Raw genomic sequence first — 19118 nt, 5'->3', positions numbered from 1 at the left:
CAGTTTCCTTCCACCATTTCAGATCTGTGAGGTCTGAGCAGAACCATGATCTTCTTGCTCATTTGGTGTTTCATTGGGTAACAGACCAACCTGAACCAGAGTTTGTGTGGTCACAGGTGAAGTCTGGCAAGCACCATTCTTTCTGTGTTGGAACTCTGGCTGACAGTCCCAGGAGTTGCACAATGTCTTCTGCACCTCTGCTGGGGCTGGTACTTGCATGTTTCCTATAAGGAGCCAGTGCGTAAATTGCCAAGGACCACAAGGTGGCTCAAGTCCTTGAGGAAATGGAATGCTTTGGCTGTACTCTGGCTGAAGTTCTGTAGTTAGTTCTGTAGCTGAAGTGGTAAAGGTCTATGCTGTAGTGTTGGAAGTTTAGGGGTCAAACCCTGTTGATGATGCATAATTGGGGAGGACTGCTAGTTGTACATAATAGAACCAGGAGAGAGGGGAGGGATAGCTCAGTGGTTTGAGCACTGGCCTGCTAAACCCAGGGTTGTGAGTTCAGTCCTTGAGGGGGCCATTTAGGGATCTGGGGCCAGTCCAGTGCCACTCACAGTTCCCATCTGGGATGGAGGGCTGAATAAGGGTTCCCTAATAACTTTCTTGGGGTCAATTTTTACAGGTAGAGGAGAGGGATCTTTCTTTGATGCTAGAGAGAAAAGTACACTGGTGACAGTGAGGAGGAGTATATCTCCCTCTTCAAACGGTGGTGCTGTAGGCTGATATGGTTCCAGGGCCAATTCCAGTAGACGCAGGAAAAGTGTCTCCAGAAATGGTACAGATTCCTCCCAGATGTATCTTGGGCTCTTGCTAGACTCCATTGTGGATACCTCCAGGAAGTCAGCACCAAGGTGAGCAGTGGGTCTCTCATTCTCTGTGCCATTCTTGGTCTGACTGAGGACTTGGAGGATCTGTTCTTTGAGAAGTGTTGTTTTGTTACATCCTTCTAGAGTTTCCCTTCATGTTTGGAACTATATTTGGGCTCTGTCCAGCTCAATGATTGAGCATCACTTCTATGTGTGGACACAGATGCTGATGCTGAGGCAGCTGAAGCAAATGACAGGGCCATCAGTACTGAGTTGGTCTGAGCTGAGGTTTATGGTGCTAAGGACTTTGCCAATAGGGTGACCAGATGTTGGGACCATTCCAATATTTTGGTGGTTGACCCACGTCCCAACCGATCTTTGGTCGGGATGCAATTTGTCCCGATATTTCGCTCTGCTGGCAGCATTCAGCTTTTTTTTTTCCCCCTCCGCCAGCAGACCCTGCCCCCCCCATGTGTCCCAATATTTTCTTCATCTCATCTGGTCACCCTATTTGCCAAAGATGAAGCAGTTGGCACTGAAGTCAGTGGTGTTGGCTCTGCCTCTGCTCTCTTCACCCTCTTTCCACTGCCTGATCTGCAGGTATGATGTGTGCTCAAGGGAGTGCTGGCTGATGCTGGCTTCCCAGCTTTGCTCCGCTAGCAACTGTCACCTTTGGGTATGAACAGACCTGCAGGCACTTCTCTAGCAGATATGCCTCAAGCCAAGAGTTCCAGGATTATTTGCAGATTCTGAAGGAAAAGAACTTGAACAAAATCTATCCAGGGTGTGGCTCTCCCCTGGGTAAAAGAAACATCACCTGTGTCCATCCTAGATGGGGATCAGTGTGTCACAGGATGGGCAGGGTACAAACCCTGAAAGTTTAGTTTGCCAAAAGTATAGCACTTCACTCCACTGTACAGGGGAAACACAGGCAGTTTCTCTTTTTTTCCTCTTCTTTTCTCTTTTGAATGTCCAATTCAATAGGTATGTGAAGATGAAGCTTTCTTTTTAACATTTTAAAGTCTCTAAGAAAAATAGTGGTTGGATGTTTGCTAGGCTTTGTCTTGCTGTCACAAGCATAAGGAAGGTCATGGCTGCTCTGGATGCATGCATGGCCCCCATGGACACTGCTATTTAAAATAATCTGATCTTGCATGCACAAGGTGCATGCATATTTACAGTGGGATCCACTTTGACACATACTTGAAGAACAGTAACTTGGATTCTGACTCTGGGAGACCTGAAAGCTAGAAGGAATATGACATTGGTGAAGATAGCATAGCATTGAATCACACGAAAATAACTGTCCTGATATTGTTGTCCTGATATTAAGGCTGATATAAGCAGGAAAAAATCATGTCCATTAATGAAGTCTGAGGACTTGGGTTTGATGGAACTCTGTATCTTAACTGTCGGTGGGGTGGAGGTAGCTTGATCATTTCCGATGCTATAACAGTCTATTAGCTATAAATGACAGATCCAGCCTTCTGAGCACCCTGTACTAAGCCAGTGAATATACATGTTTTGCTGTTCTACTAGCCATTTTCCTACCACTCCACAAACAAGATGCAAATACTCTCTTCTCTTCCATGGCAGGCGGACAGCGTGGTTCTGCATGTTCTCTGTGTCCCAGTCCACACGTTTGCAGTGGGAACCTGCCATTTCTATGGTATTTGGAAACTTGTGCACCTGTGGTGGGGTATGCTGAATTTCCCCCTTGCTTCCAAGAGTCTCCGTTGTTTTTGAAACTGATGCAGTGAATGTAGGCAGGTTACTTTTTAGTTTTTAAAAAAAAAATGAAAATAAGGTATGGCAATGAGCAAAGCACTCCTGAAATTTTATCTTTAAAATACTGGTTTTTCTTCATTGTTTTCAACTTTTAATTCACATTCCATCAACCAATAATACTTGCACATTAAATATGCCATTCATAATGAGATATGTAGGTTAAAAGTGGTATAGCCACAGATGAAATCAAAATGAAAACCACAAATATTAAAATGCTGCTCCATCATTTGTACACAGTACCAAGAAGCATCTGTTTTTGGTAGATGATCAATTTGAATTTAGGATCTGGGAGATAAATGACAAAGTAGATGAACTTTATGATTTGCAAGGATAGGCAGGGTACAGAGAAGTCACAAAATAGTCAGGGTTGGCATTTGCAGGGAGGATGAGGAAAGGGGGTTATTGTTGAAGGAGGATGGGAGACTGCGGGTTAAAGTATACAGTGCCTGGGCAGGGACTTCAGACAAAAATTAAAGAGTCTAATAAAATGATGCATAAATTTTAGATCAACAGGCAAATAGGTAAGGATTGAAGATGCCATAGGTTCAGTAATCAAACAGAAAATTATCCCACAGAAGGGTTCGGTAATGCTGGTGAACAGAAAGGAACACTTTTTAATACAGGTAGGAACCAAAGATATTAACCTCTCCCCCTCAAAAAAACAAAAAAAAAAAAGTATGCACTATCCCTAAAATAGCTTAGGATTTTGAATTTGTGACCCTTGTTCACATCATACCCATCTCCTGCTTCTGTTTGGTCTTCCCTAATGTTGTCAAAATTATTTAAATTAGTAAGCACTTCAGGGCAGAAACCATTACTTTGGGGGGGGGGGGAATATCAAACCAGTCACAGATGGTGTGCCCATACTTCATAGTAAGCATGCAAAGTGGGGTTGGAGAAGAGATTTTCATCCCTTTCCAGCTTTTTAAACAGGAAAGAGCAAACCTATCATAAATCTAAATTAATGGTTAAAATAACCTTTTACAACAAATAAATACATATATACATAAATGAACAATACTAGGTCCCTAACGGCTTTTTCCTTCTCATCTCTTCTTCCCTAGAGTCCCTGGCCACACTCTCTGAATGCATGTGAATTTGTCCTATAATCTTTACCCAACAGTTTTTAATATTTGTGAAAATTATAGGCTATATTCACTCAAATATTTTAAAACATATATTACTTTTTTCCTCTTCGTATGATCCTCCAGAGCTGCTGCTGTAGCGAGATTCTAGCCTGTGGTGCTGGCGGTTCAAATTACTGTTCAACCCACTGTAGATATCCAGATGCACATAGCTGAACAAATGAATACATGAGTGTTAATAACAGGCATGTTTCGTGGTAAAATGATATAGCAATTCAGTGCTTTACACAAGGGTTTCTTTTCAATATAACTATGTATTATGCAAAATAATTTATATTATGAAGACAATTATAAATTTTTGTGATATGGTACCTAAATTAACCAATCACCCTCTATTAAATCAGTCAAGAGCATTTTCCAGTGTATCAGTTCCACTTCAGGTATCACAATGAGACAATCTGTTGCAACAGTATATTTCTTTAAAACATCTGCATTAATATCTAGCTGAATACAATGTTTATGTACATATTATATAACACATTCATTGAACATAATATTTTGTAGTAAAACATGATAGAGAGGTAAATATTCCCTGAAACTGACGTTAAATAGTTATCTCAAAGGGAAACAGAAAGGACAGTTACCTGTTTCATAACTGCCATTCTTCGAGATGTGTTGCTCATGTCTATTCCACAGTAGGGGTGCGTGCTCGCCACGTTCATCGATGCTGAAAGTTTTTCCCTTAGCAGTACCCGTACTGGGGGAGCACTGCGGCGACCCCTGGAGTGGCGCCTGTATCTCGCGCTATAAGGGGGACCACAGGCCCCCCTACCCTAGGCTCCTTCTTGCCGGACAACTCCAACAGAGGGGAAGGAGGGTGGAGTGTGGAATAGACATGAGCAACACATCTCAAAGAACGCAAGTTACGGAACAGGTAACTGTCCTTTCAAGTGATTGCTCATGTGTATTCCACAGTAGGTGATTCCAAGCCACACCTGTTGGAGGTGGGTAGGAGTTCACAATAGGCCAGGATGGAGTACTGCCCTGCCGAACCCAGCGTCATCCCTAGACTGGGAGACAATCGCATAATGCAAAGTAAACGTGTGAACAGAGGCCCAAGAAGCCACTCTACAAATGTCTAGGATAGGTACATGAGCTATGTAGGCAGTTGATGGGGCCTGAGCTCTCGTACAGTGTGCCCTGACAATCAGTGGCAGGGGAACCCCTGCCAGACCATAGCACGTGAACCCCTGCCAGACCATAGCACGTGCATATGCATGAGGTGATCCAGCGGGAAAGACACTGGGTGGAGATAGGTTGCCCTTTCACCCGCTCGGCCGAGGCAACAAAAAGTTGCAAAGATTTCTGGAACAGCTTGGTCCGATCCAGATAAAAGGCCAGCACTCTAAGTACATGGAGCATGTGGAGGCAGCATTGCTTGTTGGAGGAATGGGCCTTAGGACAGAGCACAGGAAGAAAGATGCTCTGTTCCTTATGGAAGGCGGAGACCAACTTCGGAAGGAACGCTGGATGTGGGCGGAGCTGGACTTTGTCGCTGTGGAAGACCATATAGGGGGTACGAGGTCAAGGCCCTGAGTTCTGAGACACGTCAGGCTGCAAGATTGCTACAAGAAAGGCTACCTTCCATGAGAAGTGAGACGAGGAACACGTGGCCAGGGGCTCAAAGGGGAGGACCTGTGAGTCGGGACAAAACTAGGTTCAGGTCCCACTGCGGCACAGGGAGTCTAGAGTATGGGAATGAACGGTCAAGGCCCTTCAGGAAACAGGAGGTCATAGGGTGGGAAAAGACTGAGTGCCCTTGCACCGGCAGGTGAAAGGCAGATATGGCCGCCAGGTGTACCTTGACGGAGGCAGGTGCCAGTCCCTGGGTCCTAAGGGACAGGAGGCAGTCCAGGATAAGTTGGAGAGGTGCGGAGGAAGGGAAGACTCCTCACTCACTTGCCCACTTGGAGAACCTGGACCACTTTGCCATGAACGCCCGGCAGGTGGACAGCTTCCTACTTTCCAGGAGGACCTGCCTCACCTGCTCTGAACACCTGCCCTCCTCCTCATCTAGTCACGGAGCAACCACACTGTCAGATAGAGTGCGGCTAGATTGGAATGGAGGAGGCAACCCCCATCCTGGAGAGATGGTCTGGGTGAAGCAGCAGTGTCCTCGGGGAGGCCGCCAAGAGGCAAAGGAGGGTCCCATATCAGTGTTGGCAGGTCCATGCTCGGGCTATGAGGATGATCCTCACCTTGCCTGCTTTTACCTTTTGTAGGACTCTCTCGATGAAGGGGAACAGCGGGAAAGCGTAAAGGAGCTGGCTCGACCAGTGCAGGAGGAATGCATCGGAGATCACACCCTTCCCCACTCCACTCCTTGAGCAGAACCGGGGGCAATGCCGGTTCTGATGGGTTCCACAGAGGTCAACCTGGGGAACTCTCACTCTTGGAAGAGCTGGTGAGTGACCTCCGAGAGGAGCAACCACTCGTACTAGGGGGAGAAAACGCTGCTGAGGCGATCTTCTTGCATATTGTGGACACCAAGGAGGGTGTATGGCCTGTAGGGAGATATCGTGGGCTATACAGAACTCCCATAGGCTCAGGGCTTCCTAGCAGAGGGCTAGGGAGTGAGTCCTGTCTTGCCTGTTGATGTAGTACATGGCAGCAGTGTTGTCCGTGAGGACCCTGACCACCTTGCCACGAAGGTGCGTGTGGAAGGCCACACATGCCAACCGTACTGCCCTGAGCTCTTTGACATTCATGTGAAGGGAAAGTCTGGGATCGACCACGTCCCCTAGGTTTGTATGTTTCCTGTGTGGGCTCCCCAACCCAGGTCCAATGTATCAGTCACCTGGTCCACAGAGGGGCTGGCATCCTGAAAGGGAACCCCTTGTAGTATATTGCTTGGGTAAGAGCATCATTGCAGGGAAGCCAGTATCGGGGACAGAACTGTGAGAACCTTGTCTAGCCCATGCTGGGCCTGGGAGAATTGGGAGGCTAGCCAGAGTTGGAGGGGCCTCATTCAGAGCCCGGCATGGCGGACCATGTACATACATGCCGCCATGTGTCCTAGAATTCGAAGGCACGCCCTTGCCATTGTCAATGGGAAAGCCATGACTGAGGCAATGAGATCTCTTATGGTCTCGAGCGTGTCCAGGGGGAGAGAGGCTGTGGCCCTCGAGGAGTCCAGCAGCAGCCTAATGAACTCTATGCGCTGAAGTGAAACTAAGGTTGATCTGGCCTCATTCACCACTAGGCCGAGACCAGCGCATGTCGACCAGAGCAGCTGTACGTGGGTATTTACCTCAGAATGAGAGTCGCCCTTGCGAAGCCAATCGTCCAGGTTTGGGAAGATCTGTACCCACTCTTGCCTGAGGTAGGCCCCTACCACAGCCATACACTTCGTGAAAACCCTGGGTGTCGTGGATAGGCCAAACAGGAGGACCGCGAACTGGTAGTGGTCTATCCCCACTAGGAAAAGGAGGAAGTGCCTGTGCCCCTCGAAAATATAGATTTGAAAATACGCGTCCTGAAGGTCCAGGGCTGAATACCAGTCCCCGGGGTCCAGAGAGGGGATAATAGAGGCCAGGGACACCATGCAGAACTTGGAGCAAGCCAGGAAATGGTTTAGATCCCACAGGTCCAGGATGGGACTGAGGCCCCCCTTGCCTTCAGGATCACAAAGTACTGGGAGTAGAACCCTTTGCCCTGGAATTCTACAGGTACTCTTTCCTCCGCTCCTAGGTGCAGTAGACAGTCCACCTCCTGCCCTAGGAGGTGGGCCTGCTCTGGGTCCCCCGGACCTACAGGGGAGAGGGGGTGGTTTAGTGGAAGTGAGGTGAATTGCAACATGTAGCCTTTGGAAATGGGGCTGAGGACCTACTGGTCCAATGTTATATGAGATCACGCCATGCAAAGGCAGACAATCGGTTGCAGAACATAAACTATGAATTGGGGAGTCTCCCTGGCAACTGGCCCAGTGCCCCCCTGCAAATGGTCAAAACCTCCTCTTTCCCTGCCTCTTGCCCCTAGAGGGCCCAGGCTGAGGGGCGGAGCGGGACTGCCTCTGAGACCGGCGTTTTTGGTTTCTCAGTCTCTTACACAGGGGCTCGTATCTGCTCCTCGCAGGTTAAGCCGATGGATGCGGTGTGGCCTTGTCCTCAGCTAGAGGGAAACAGAGGCCCAAGGTCTGCAGGGTGGTGCAGGAATCCTTCATCCCATGCAGTCTGACATCCATCTGGTCCACGAAGAGTGCTTTCCCATCAAATGGGAGGTCTTGAATAAGAGATTGGGCCTCCGTCGATACTCCAGACAGGAGGAGCCACGACGCGCTGCGCATGGAAATCGCTGAGGCCATCAAGTGGGCTGCACTGTCGGCTGCATCCGACGCCGCTTGCAGGGCCGCTTTAGCCGCTGCTGCCCTCTCTTCCATTAGAGCCTTAAAGTACTTCCTGTCCCGGTCTGGGAAGAGAGGCTAAAACTTAGGCAGAGACTCCCACAGGTTAAAGTCATATCTGCTCAGTAAGGCCTGGTGATTGGCTACCCTGAGCTGGAAACTTGCCGAGGAATAAAATTTTCTACCAAAGAAGTCCAGTCGTCCGGCATCCTTATTTTTGGGTAGGTGCAGGCTGGCCCTGTCACTCTCTGTGATTTACCGACTCTATCACAAGTGAGTTAGGTGCCGGGTGGGAACAGAGTGATAGAGAATGTAACCCCCCCCCCCGGCCTTGTTAGATAAGCTTTGCTATTATTTTATAGTTAAATGAATTTTGCAATTGTTTTTGCAGGCCCCTGTGTGTAGGCTCCGGGCTCTAACTAAACAAATGCTAAATAAAACCAGTTTTGTTTGTCTGGATCCCGAGGCCTGCATATGGGTTTATTAGCATACTAAGCATTAAGGTATGAAGAAATGGGGTATGACACACTGACAAAAGAGGAACTGGGAGGAGGACAGAAGGTCTCTTGGGGGGTTTTGCCTCAGTTTTAGGCAAGTATAGTGTGGTAAATATTGCTTACTTAGGTAACCACAGGGAGGGGACACAAAATGACCAGCACAATCACTGCCAGAACACATGAAACATGTTGAAATAGCTTGTTGATTTGCAATATTTTATGCCAGTTATGGTAAAATATTAATTTTAATTTGCAGTGTTAGCAATATTAACCCAAATATGGGCATGCTTATATGTGACGTTTTGCGGTTTTAACCTTTATAAGCTTGGTAAAAATTGTAAAGGGCAGAGCAGCCTACCTCTTGCGTGGAGTTACGCTGTCACTCCCTGTATGAATACTTGTAATCTAGTAGTCTTGTTATAGCAATAAAGGTGCCTCAGGCTGTCTGATCCAAAACCAACCGTGTGGTCAATTTTCCACAGGAGGTACCCATGGCCCTTGGCCGGCACAAAGTACTTCCTCTCAGCCTTCTTGCAGATTGGGGCCAAAGAGGCATGAGTTTGCCACAGGGTGTTGGAAATGTTGGTCTTGGTGCGCCTTAAAATCCTCATGAGGGATTGATGGCAGAGGAGTCATTATGGTGTCGTCCGGTGCCGGGGAAAGATCCGGCACAGAACCATGGGCTTCGGTCGGTACCAGGGGGTAAAGCCCCAGATCCGAGTCTGGGCATGGGTCCGCTGACTTGTGGCCAGCCGATTTGTCTCTTAGGTGGCCAGACGAGGCTGATGGAGCCTGAGATGCTCCGACGAATGAGCAGGCCCCCATCTGGGCGGCCATTGGCAGCCACGGTGCCCATTGGCACCACTGTCCCTGTCATGAGGTCCCTTGCCACTGACCCAGTTGAGGGCCCGGTGGTGGTAGTTGTCCCGGTTGAGCCACGGACACCAAGGATGGGCGGCTGGGTGCCAAGGCCGAGGTCACCGTCGAGTGCAAGGTCTCATGGGAATGGTATGAGCAGCGGTGCCTGCGATGTCGCCTCCCTCAGGATCTGGACCTTGATGTCGAGGAACGGTATCCGCCCGAAGTGCTGCTCGGTACCCATGACAGCAGTGTGAGCTCCAGTGCCCCTGTGCCGAGGCATCGCGAGGGGAATCTCGAGCACGACGTCTAGTTGAGTGGGAACTGGAACGAGAACAACAGCGTCTATCCCGTCAAGACCGGCTGCGGTAGTCGCGTCGTGAAGGGAAATGTTCCTGACGCCTCTCTTGATGCCTGTGCTTGCTGGCAGGTGGTGTAGAGGTTCCCCGAGACTCCTGTCCGGGCGGTGACCGGAATGGCCTGGTCACTGTAGAGGGAGGATGAGAGCTGCAGGATGACTGGTTGCTGAGCACTGAATGGTGCGGGGAGCGGTCCTCCGAGTGGAAACTACGACCCGCAGGAGAGGTTTGATGGGCACCCAATGGAGGCTTGCTCCGGGACCAGGAGCCCGACACTGGCTGCACGCCTGGAACCGGCAGACTCATGATGTCTTTCGCAGCTTGCATCGCCTATAGCGTTGACGGTATCCGCACCAATGGAGATGCGCATGTGGATGGCGCCGGGCTGCTCCGCTCAACACAATTTGGAGGCCATGAGCCTGGGGGGGACTGTGGGCTGCCCGACGTGGGACCAGCCTCCCCTCTTTCCTTGTCCCGGCGCTGCTGCGAGGTAGGGCCTTTTCCCTGTTTCTTGGAGGGGGAGCAGTGCTGGCTGGTACAGGGGGCCAAGCTACATACCAACAATGTGGCAGCAGGTGCCAAGTCCGCCCGGTGTGCCGGAGTTGGGGCCAACGCCGATTCCATCAGGAGAGCACGGAGTCTAATGTCTCTCTCCTTCTTGGTCCGCTGCTTGAATGACCTGCAGATCTTACAACATTCGCTGATGTGAGTCTCACTCAGGCAGCGGACACACTCAGCATGCAGGTCACTCCTAGGCATAGAATGGTGACAGGAGTCGCCCCGAGCCCACTCTAACAACTGAAGTAACAATTCCACAAATGGTACCACTAAGGTCGAGTAGAAGGACTGCAGCAGAGCTGGAGCACAAAGTTCCAACTAGCTTCACTGGTGGCAAGATGGAACTGAGGGTGTGGGGAGTGCACGGTCCCCCTTATAGCACGATATACAGGCGCCACTCCAGGGGTCGCCATGGTACTTCCCCAGTACAGGTACTGCTAAGGGAAGAACTTCCTGCACCAATGCATGTGGCGAGCACGCACACCTACTGTGGACTAAAACATGAGCAATCACTCAAAGAAGAATAATCATTAAGCGCTTGTGTGTTGGGCATTTTACAAACCTAACAAGAGTGATTCTTACCCCAAAGGAGCTTACACTCAAGTTGATTTTATCATTCACCAAAACAAAGTCAATATATGAATTGACGCAGATATTCACAGGATGAGATCCTCACCCCCCACTCTGGCCCTTTTTTGCTGTAAGAAATGGTCAAAGCAGCATAAATGATCCTTAAAAACCTCTTTTCCAGCCAGCACAGGATTCCCCTAGCACAAGCACTGTGGAAGACAGTTACATGGCTGCTTCCTAAAGACCCTCCCACCCCACTTGCAAGTTTGGGTGTAAAAGGTGTGTATTATGAATGTAGTTGAAGCATGCACACATGCAGAGACTCTGGACAATGATGCAGCTCAGAAGTCAGCCCAGAGGAACTGCTGGAACTCAGACAGGCCTCCAGCACTGTCTATCTTAGCTGGAGTCCTCTCCAGCCCCAAGAATAGCTGAAGACTGGGAAGGTGCAAAGGTGGCTAAAAGCCATCTGAGCTGCCCATCCTCCTGGGCTGAAGTTCTGTGTTACATCTCTTAGACGCAAAGTTCAGAATCTTGCACAGATTCAACAAAATATCTGGAGAGCTCTCCTTTAGCAGAGCCACACAGAGGTTTCTGGGGATCCAGGGCAAAATCTGAAACTGAGGCCCCCCACCAATGGTTCAAAAACAAACACTGAGGGGAGGGCTGCGGGACAGTTGGAGAATGAGCCTGTCCCACATTCACCCGGCAACAGCAGCTCCTGTCTCACAGGGCTTGACCCAGCTCCCTGCTATGGTTATTGCAATCTGACGGGATCACAGCACCTCTCAGGTGTGGACCTCTTGCCCCTCTGTCATGACTGGGGACAAGGGGTCAGTGGGTAAAACTTCAATAGCATTGTGACCTGGAGTGTGGTGTCAAAGCACCACTCTGTTTGGGGGCACTCTCAAACAGGGGGCTCGAGGCAAACTGCCCTCCAGACAGTCCTGTCCATTAGAACTAACTTGTTTTGTTTTGTTATAACATGGGACTTGGATGCTTTGGAAAGTTTACCAGCATAAGGATAAGAATTTAGTAATAGCAGTATAAAACTCTGCGTGGACACTCTTATTCCAGAGTAAGAATGCCTTTTTCCGCTTTAGCTGATACTGTTTTCAAAGTGACAAAAACTAAATCAGAAAAAAGGACTTTTATAGTGGAATAATAGCGTCTCCATGGGGAGTTATACTGGAGAAATTCTACAGATATAGTTCTGCTGTAAATTTCCCCATGCAGGAAAACCTTTAAAAACAAACAAAAAGCCTCACAAATCCTATGGGGCTGATACTATAGCAGCTCTGTTTTTATAGCTCAGATAGATTTAAATAGAAGGGCCACACAGGGAGCATCCGCAAAGCTGGAAGAGTAAATTAGAGGTCAAGGAATATATGTTTTGTTGGTTCCTAATAAATCAATCAGGAAACAGAGATTTGAATACATAATCTGATTGGCTGCAACAATAATATAGTGTAAACTAAGAAATCAATCAGACTGCAGTTATTTGCATTGGTTATAAGTAGTCAAGAACTCAGTACTGTTGCTCTTTGAGGAGATACTTACTTCTCTTCAATACTATCTTTTGTATGCTTACTGTCAAGATTGCCATCTGTAGGCGCAACCATTGTATTGCTACTGGAAGTAGTACCTGTAAATTAAGGACAAAGAGAAAAATAGCTTAGGATAGGTAAAAATATTGAAACATTTATGCAATGTATGAATGTATCTGAAAATCCTGGATCTGTGTTTTCTTTGTACTAAAGTAGTACTGTAAAAGAGCCGCAGGGATACATTTATACTGCAAAAAGACACCTGCGGCTAGCCAGGGTCAGCTGACTCGGGCCTCAGGGGGTTGAGGGCCAGCTGTGGGGCTATAACATAACAGTGTAGATGTTTGTGCTACAGCTGGAGCCCAGGCTCTTGGAATCCTTGGGGGTCTCAGGGCTCCAGTCCAAGCCTGAACATCTACACTGTAATTTTATAGCCCCACAATGACAGCCCCATAAGCCCAAGTCAGCTGACCTGGGCCCACCTCACGTGTTATATTGAGATGCAGATACTACCTAAGTGTTCATCACACTTTATCGCAATACGTTCAAATATAAATTAAGGACTATCAATTTAAAAAAACAATGGTTACAATTTAGATTTAAAAATATGGGCTGCTATAAACAAACATTTTCATTACGATAGAGATCCTGAAAGTTTTTGATAGCAAGGTCACTAATGCTTATGAAATAGTATTCACTAATATGTTTAGTTTGTTTGTGTATGTAAAGAATTTGTGTTCAAGTCTTTATGATGTGCATTTAGTAGAAAGTTAATCTTTTGTAAAAGGTTTTAGATATGTATTTCTTCCTTTCCTACATGCTACATGCCACATATCTCTAAGGGTATGTCTACTCTTACGGCAGTGCTTAGAGTACAGATACTGCACACCTGGTCAGCATGGATATAAAGAGCAGTGTAGATGGTGAGGCATAGCTTAGCTGAGTAGAATGACCTAGATGCCTGAAACCTAGGCTATATAAACCACACAGCTCTCTACACTCCTCCATGACTACACTACTATTTTTAACTGTGTAGTGTCCGCTGCTTCCCTGATACCGGAGCCTTTCACTGTGACAGGAAAAGACTCAGGCAGCTACCCTCTGCCAGAGCCTTTCCTCGCTACAGCGAAATCTTCTAGCGGATGGAAGCAGTGAGAGGAAAAGCTCAAGCAGCAGGGAGCTGCCAGAGCCTTTACCTGCTGCCTCCCTCATCAGAGACTTTTCTTGCTTCAGTGAAACGCTTTGGCAGTGAGAAGCTGCTCCCCACTGCTGCCCCCTTCTGGAGACTTTCACTGCAGCGCGTAGCTCCATACAGCAGTGAATGTGGACACAGCCTGTCTTTCAGTTCAGCATGTAGCTACATGTAGCCTCCACAAATGCAGAAATGGTCTAAAATGTAGGTTTTAGGGGGTCTGACGTTAATTCATGTGAATTAACAACAATGTAAACAAACCAGAAATTAGAGTGCAAAAATACTATCTTTGTACTGTAGTTAGTATTAGCCATTTCTTTTTAAGGCCAACTTGCAATCAATATATAAAATAGTGGGTGGTAATGGAAAGTGTTAGGCAATTTTAATATAAATGCATCTGCCACTCCACCTATAGTGAAGTTTATCAGCACTTTGGATTTTTGTACTGTGTTTCTTCCCCTTGCACGTCACAATTTTACAGTTTACTGCAAAAATGCTTATAATTTATTATTGTTTAATGCTAACTTAAGTGGGATGATTTACAGATGGACATGAAGACAAGGGTAGATCCTGTGCTGCAACTCTTAAGAAGCACAGCTTAATGGGACAAAATCGGAGGGCCTAGATAATCTTCACCCAAGAATATTAAAGGAACTGGCGCATGAAATTGCAAGCCTGTTAACAAGAATTTTTAATGAATCGGTAAACTCATGGGTTGTACCGTACGATTGGAGAATTGCTAACATAGTTCCTATCTTTAAGAAAGGGAAAAAAAGTGATCCGAGTAACTATAGGCCTGTTAGTTTGACATCTGTAGTATGTAAGGTCTTGGAAAAAATTTTGAAGGAGAAAGTAGTTAAGGACATTGAGGTCAGGGGTAATTGGGACAAGTTACAACATGGTTTTACTAAAGGTAGATCGTGCCAAACCAACCTGATCTCCTTCTTTGAAAAGGTGACAGATTATTTAGACAAAGGAAATGCAGTAGATCTAATTTACCACGATTTCAGTAAGGCATTTGATACGGTTCCACATGGGGAACTATTAGTTAAATTGGAAAAGATGGGGATCAATATGAAAATTGAAAGGTGGATAAGGAACTGGTTAAAGGGGAGACTCCAACAGGTCGTACTGAAGGGTGAACTGTCAGGCTGGAAGGAGGTTACTAGTGGAGTTTCTCAAGGATCAGTTTTGGGACCAATCTTATTTAACCTTTTTATTATTGACCTTGGCACAAAAAGCGGGAATGTGCTAATAAAGTTTGTGGATGACACAAAGCTGGGCGGTATTGCTAACACAGAGAAGGACCGGATATCATACAGGAAGATCTGGATGACCTTGTAAACTGGAGTAATAGTAATAGGATGAAATTTAATAGTGAAAAGTGCAAGGTCATGCACTTCGGGATTAATAATAAGAATTTTAGATATACATTGGGGACACATCAGTTGGAAGCAACAGAGGAGGAGGAGGAGGACTTTGGAGTATTGGTTGATCACAGGATGACTATGAGCCACCAATGTGATATGGCCGTTAAAAAAGCTAATGCGGTTTTAGGATGCATCAGGCGAGGTATTTCCAGCAAAGATAAGGAGGTGTTAGTACCGTTATATTAGGCACTGGTGAGACCTCATCTGGAATACTGTGTGCAGTTCTGGTCTCCCATGTTTAAGAAGGCTGAATTCAAACTGGAACAGGTTCAGAGATGGGCTACTAGGATGATCCGAGGAATGGAAAACCTGCCTTATGAAAGGAGACTCAAAGAGCTTGGCTTGTTTAGCCTGGCCAAAAGAAGGTTGAGGGGGGGTATGTTTGCTCTTTATAAATATATCAGAGGGATTAATATTAGGGAGGGAGAGGAATTATTTAAGCTTAGTACCAATGTGGAAATTAGATGAAGGTTTCTAACCATTAGAGGAGTGAAGTTCTGGAACAGCCTTCCAAGGGGAGTAGTGGGGGCAAAAGACATATCTGGCTTTAAGACTAAGCTTCATAAGTTTATGGAAGGGATGGTATGATGGGATAGCTTAATTTTGGCAATTCATCTTTGATTATCAGCAGATAAGTATGCCCAGTGGTCTGTGATGGGATGTTGGATGGGATGGGATCTGAGTTACTGCAGAGAATTCTTTCCTGAGTGCTGGATGGTGAGTCTTGCCCACATGCTCAGGGTTTAGCTGATCGCCATATTTGGGGTCGAGAAGGAATTTTCCTCTGGGGCAGATTGGCAGAAGCCCTGGAGGTTTTTTGCCTTCCTCTGCAGCGTGGGGCATGGGTCACTTGCTGGTGGATTCTCTGCAGCTTGAGGTCTTCAAACCACAATTTGAAGACTTCAATAACTCGGACATAGGTTAGGGGTTTGTTATAGAAGTGGATGGGTAGGGTTCTGTGGCCTGCTTTGTGAAGGAGATCAGACTAGATGATCATATTGGTCCCTTCAGACTCTAAAGTCTATGAGTCTATGAGCATAGAACTTGCAGCCCAAAGGAAGGAAAGCAAAGGTCGCTGGCCTGAGCAATTCAGGGCCTGGACAGACCTCAGGCATAATTTGGGGGGAAGGAAGGGGGCTGCTTTTATTATAACAGACTCCTCAGGCTGCCAGTTAGCCACAGTGCTGTCTAGAAACTCTGCAGCACCGCATGCTACGACCATGCTGACATGCCCTAAGCCTATACCATGCAAAAGAGCTGGTGAGGGCATTTTCAGAAAGCAGCCTTATGGCTGTCTTCCACAGTTCCAGAGATTGGAGAATCTGCCACAGATCCATGGGTAGTGTTGCCAACTTTCTGACTGCAGAAAACCGAACATCCTTGCCCTGCCCCTTCTCCGAGGCCCCATCCCTACTCATTCCATTCCCCCTCCCTCCACTGCTCGCTTTCCCCCAGCCTTCACTTACTTGCTCATTTCCACTGGGCTGGGGCAGGAGGTTGGGGTGTGGCAGGGAGTGAGGGCTCCAACTGGGGGTACAGGTTCTAGGGTGGGATTGGGGATGTGGGGTTTGGGGTACAAGAAGGCGTTCCAGGCTGAGGCCGAAGGGTTTGGAGTGCGGGACGGTGTGCAGACTCTGGGAGGGAGTTTGGGTGAGGGAGGGGGCTCAGCGTTGCGGTAGGGTTGTGGTGGGGGGGGGGGGGGGGGAAGGAGTGTGGGCTCCAGGCAGCACTTACCTCAGGCATGTCCCTCTGGCTCCTAGGCGCAGAGGTCGCCAGGGGGCTCTGCACACTGCCCCCATCTACAGGCGCCACCCCCACATCTCCCACTGGCCGCAGTTCCCAGCCAATGGGAACTGTGGAGATGGTGCTTGGGGTAGCACCTGCATTGCAGACAGGAGCAGCATGCAGAGCCTCCCTGATTGCCACTGTACCTAGGATCAGGAGGGACATGCCAGTCACTTCTGGGAGCCACACGGAGCTGGCCACCGTGACCAACCGGGCTTTCAGAGGCCTGGTCAGCTGTGGCCCTTTTTGGTCCCTTTTTGACCAGGCGTTCCAGTTGAAAACCGGATGCCAGGCAATCCTATCCATGGGCTCAGTCCTATAAAGGTTCTTAACTTAGAGTACATGCAGCCATTAAGACTATTTATTTGTTTAAAAATAAGATGCTTAGGTGTTCTGCTGGATCAGAGCCTGATTGCTCAGCAAGATGTAGGACTGAGGCACATTGCAAATAAAGTGTCCTTTTAAGTCTTCAGGTTTGTTTTTTAATTTGTAGAAACCAAGGTCTTTGTCTACACAAACAACCTGCACCAGTTTAATGAACATTATTTTTAATTATTTATTTAAATTGGTACAAATTCCTATCTTGACACTCTTAAATATAGATTTTGCTTATGTCAGTGAGCTACCAATTTACACTATATCGGTATAAACCTGTGTAAACTGATTTAAGAATTCCCAACAGTTTAACTACCTCGATTTAAAAACTCACTTTAGTTAAACCAGTGCAAGTTTTGAGTGCAGACAAGGCTTAACATACACATATGCTCACACAAAGAGAATCTGTCTGAAAATCAGTAATCACTTAAGATCAGTCTTGCATTTTTTAACATTAGCGAGATCTCTGTATGTACAAGGAATGGTGAATCTGACATTTAATGGTTTCAATAAATCTGGTTGTTTTTAAAATTTTTTTTAAAAACAAAGCTTTTTTATTTGTTTATATTAATTCTGTTGAGCCTGTACTGCATTTAAAATGTTCCAGTTAACTCATAACAATAGAAAATAACAACTGAAACGCAGAAATAGCCTAGTCAAACGAATTCTCACCTGAAGTGACAGAAGGAATTTTGTAACTGGAAGTGATGCGGTAATATGGTGGATTATCCATATGAGTGACTCCGGAGCTGACTGGATCTGTAAACTGTAGTTCACTCACCAATTCTTCCAATAGTTGCATTGTTTTATCTCTACCCAAGTAAACAATAACCTTCTTCACCTGTCATTAAAAATAGAAATATATGAGAGACTGAATTTCTGTTTTTTAAAGAGTAGGAAAAAACAGAAGGTGAACTGTACACCACAATCCTTTGCCTTTAGCTATATACCATTTACTATTTATTGCATATGAAGATTTATGTAATCTATTATAGTTCTAAGATAAATCATAATGACATAAGTATCTAGGCTGTTCTCAGCGGTGGCAGATGACAGAACAAGAATAAATGGTCTCAAGTTGCAGTGAGGGAGGTTTAGGTTGGATATTAGGAAACACTATTTCATTAGGAGGGTGGTGAAGCACTGGAATGGGTACCCCAGGGAGGTGGTGGAATCTCCATCCTTAGAGGTTTTTAAGGCCTGGCTTGACAAAGCCCTGGCTGGGATGATTTAGTTGCTGTTGGTCCTGCTTTGAGCAGGGGATTGGACTAGATGACCTACTGAGGTCTCTTCCAACCCTCATATTCTATGATTCTATGATCTGTCACTAGGAATAAACATCAGAAATATAAACAAAGACAGTATTCCTTACTGAGATATCATGAAGATAAAAAAAATTCCTTACCAGTGTTATAAAAAAAACCACATTAGATTATTAATATTTTAAATGCAAAAATTTAAAATTCTGACAGACTTTAATATTCATCATTTATTGTGATTGTTTACTTTTTGCATTTAATTTAAGTTGGACAATGAAAATGCAAATATAAAAAGTTTCATTTTTGTTTTTATCCAGTTTCACTTTCTGATTCTCATATATTACTATAGCCACATGTTTGTTGTGTATGCTGCAGAGACATATTTAAATAGAAACAAAAGTGATGATTTAACTGAAATACCTTTTAAAAAAAAACAATGAAACACATTTCAATTAGATTTTGTAAAATCACGTTTTAATAAACCTATACTTTTGCCCTATACAGAGTCCTTTTAATGATGATACAGTGTGAACTTTATTTTACTTATATTATTTGCACCACTTTTCTTGTTTAAGTGCTAATTAATTGCATATTAAGTCAATGTGGG

At 46.2% G+C, this 19118-nt stretch overlaps 1 protein-coding gene across 18 annotated transcripts in view; it reads right to left on the bottom strand.

The window, feature by feature from the left end:
* FRYL (FRY like transcription coactivator) overlaps positions 1-19118 on the bottom strand; it is a 331713-nt gene that overhangs the window by 81815 nt on the left and 230780 nt on the right. For all 18 annotated transcript variants that reach the window (XM_050947243.1, XM_050947242.1, XM_050947230.1 and 15 more), the window contains 3 exons: positions 17925-18093; positions 12484-12568; positions 3779-3891 (listed from right to left, as the gene is read on the bottom strand). In XM_050947243.1, the coding sequence (XP_050803200.1) occupies positions 3779-3891; positions 12484-12568; positions 17925-18093 (367 nt within the window). The remainder of the gene's footprint in view (positions 1-3778; positions 3892-12483; positions 12569-17924; positions 18094-19118) is intronic.

This window comes from Gopherus flavomarginatus, chromosome 3 (assembly GCF_025201925.1).
Source record: "Gopherus flavomarginatus isolate rGopFla2 chromosome 3, rGopFla2.mat.asm, whole genome shotgun sequence".
Classification (NCBI taxonomy): Eukaryota; Metazoa; Chordata; order Testudines; family Testudinidae; genus Gopherus; species Gopherus flavomarginatus.
The sequence above is the reverse complement of the archived record's forward strand: the minus strand, read 5'-3'. Positions and strand labels throughout refer to the sequence as shown.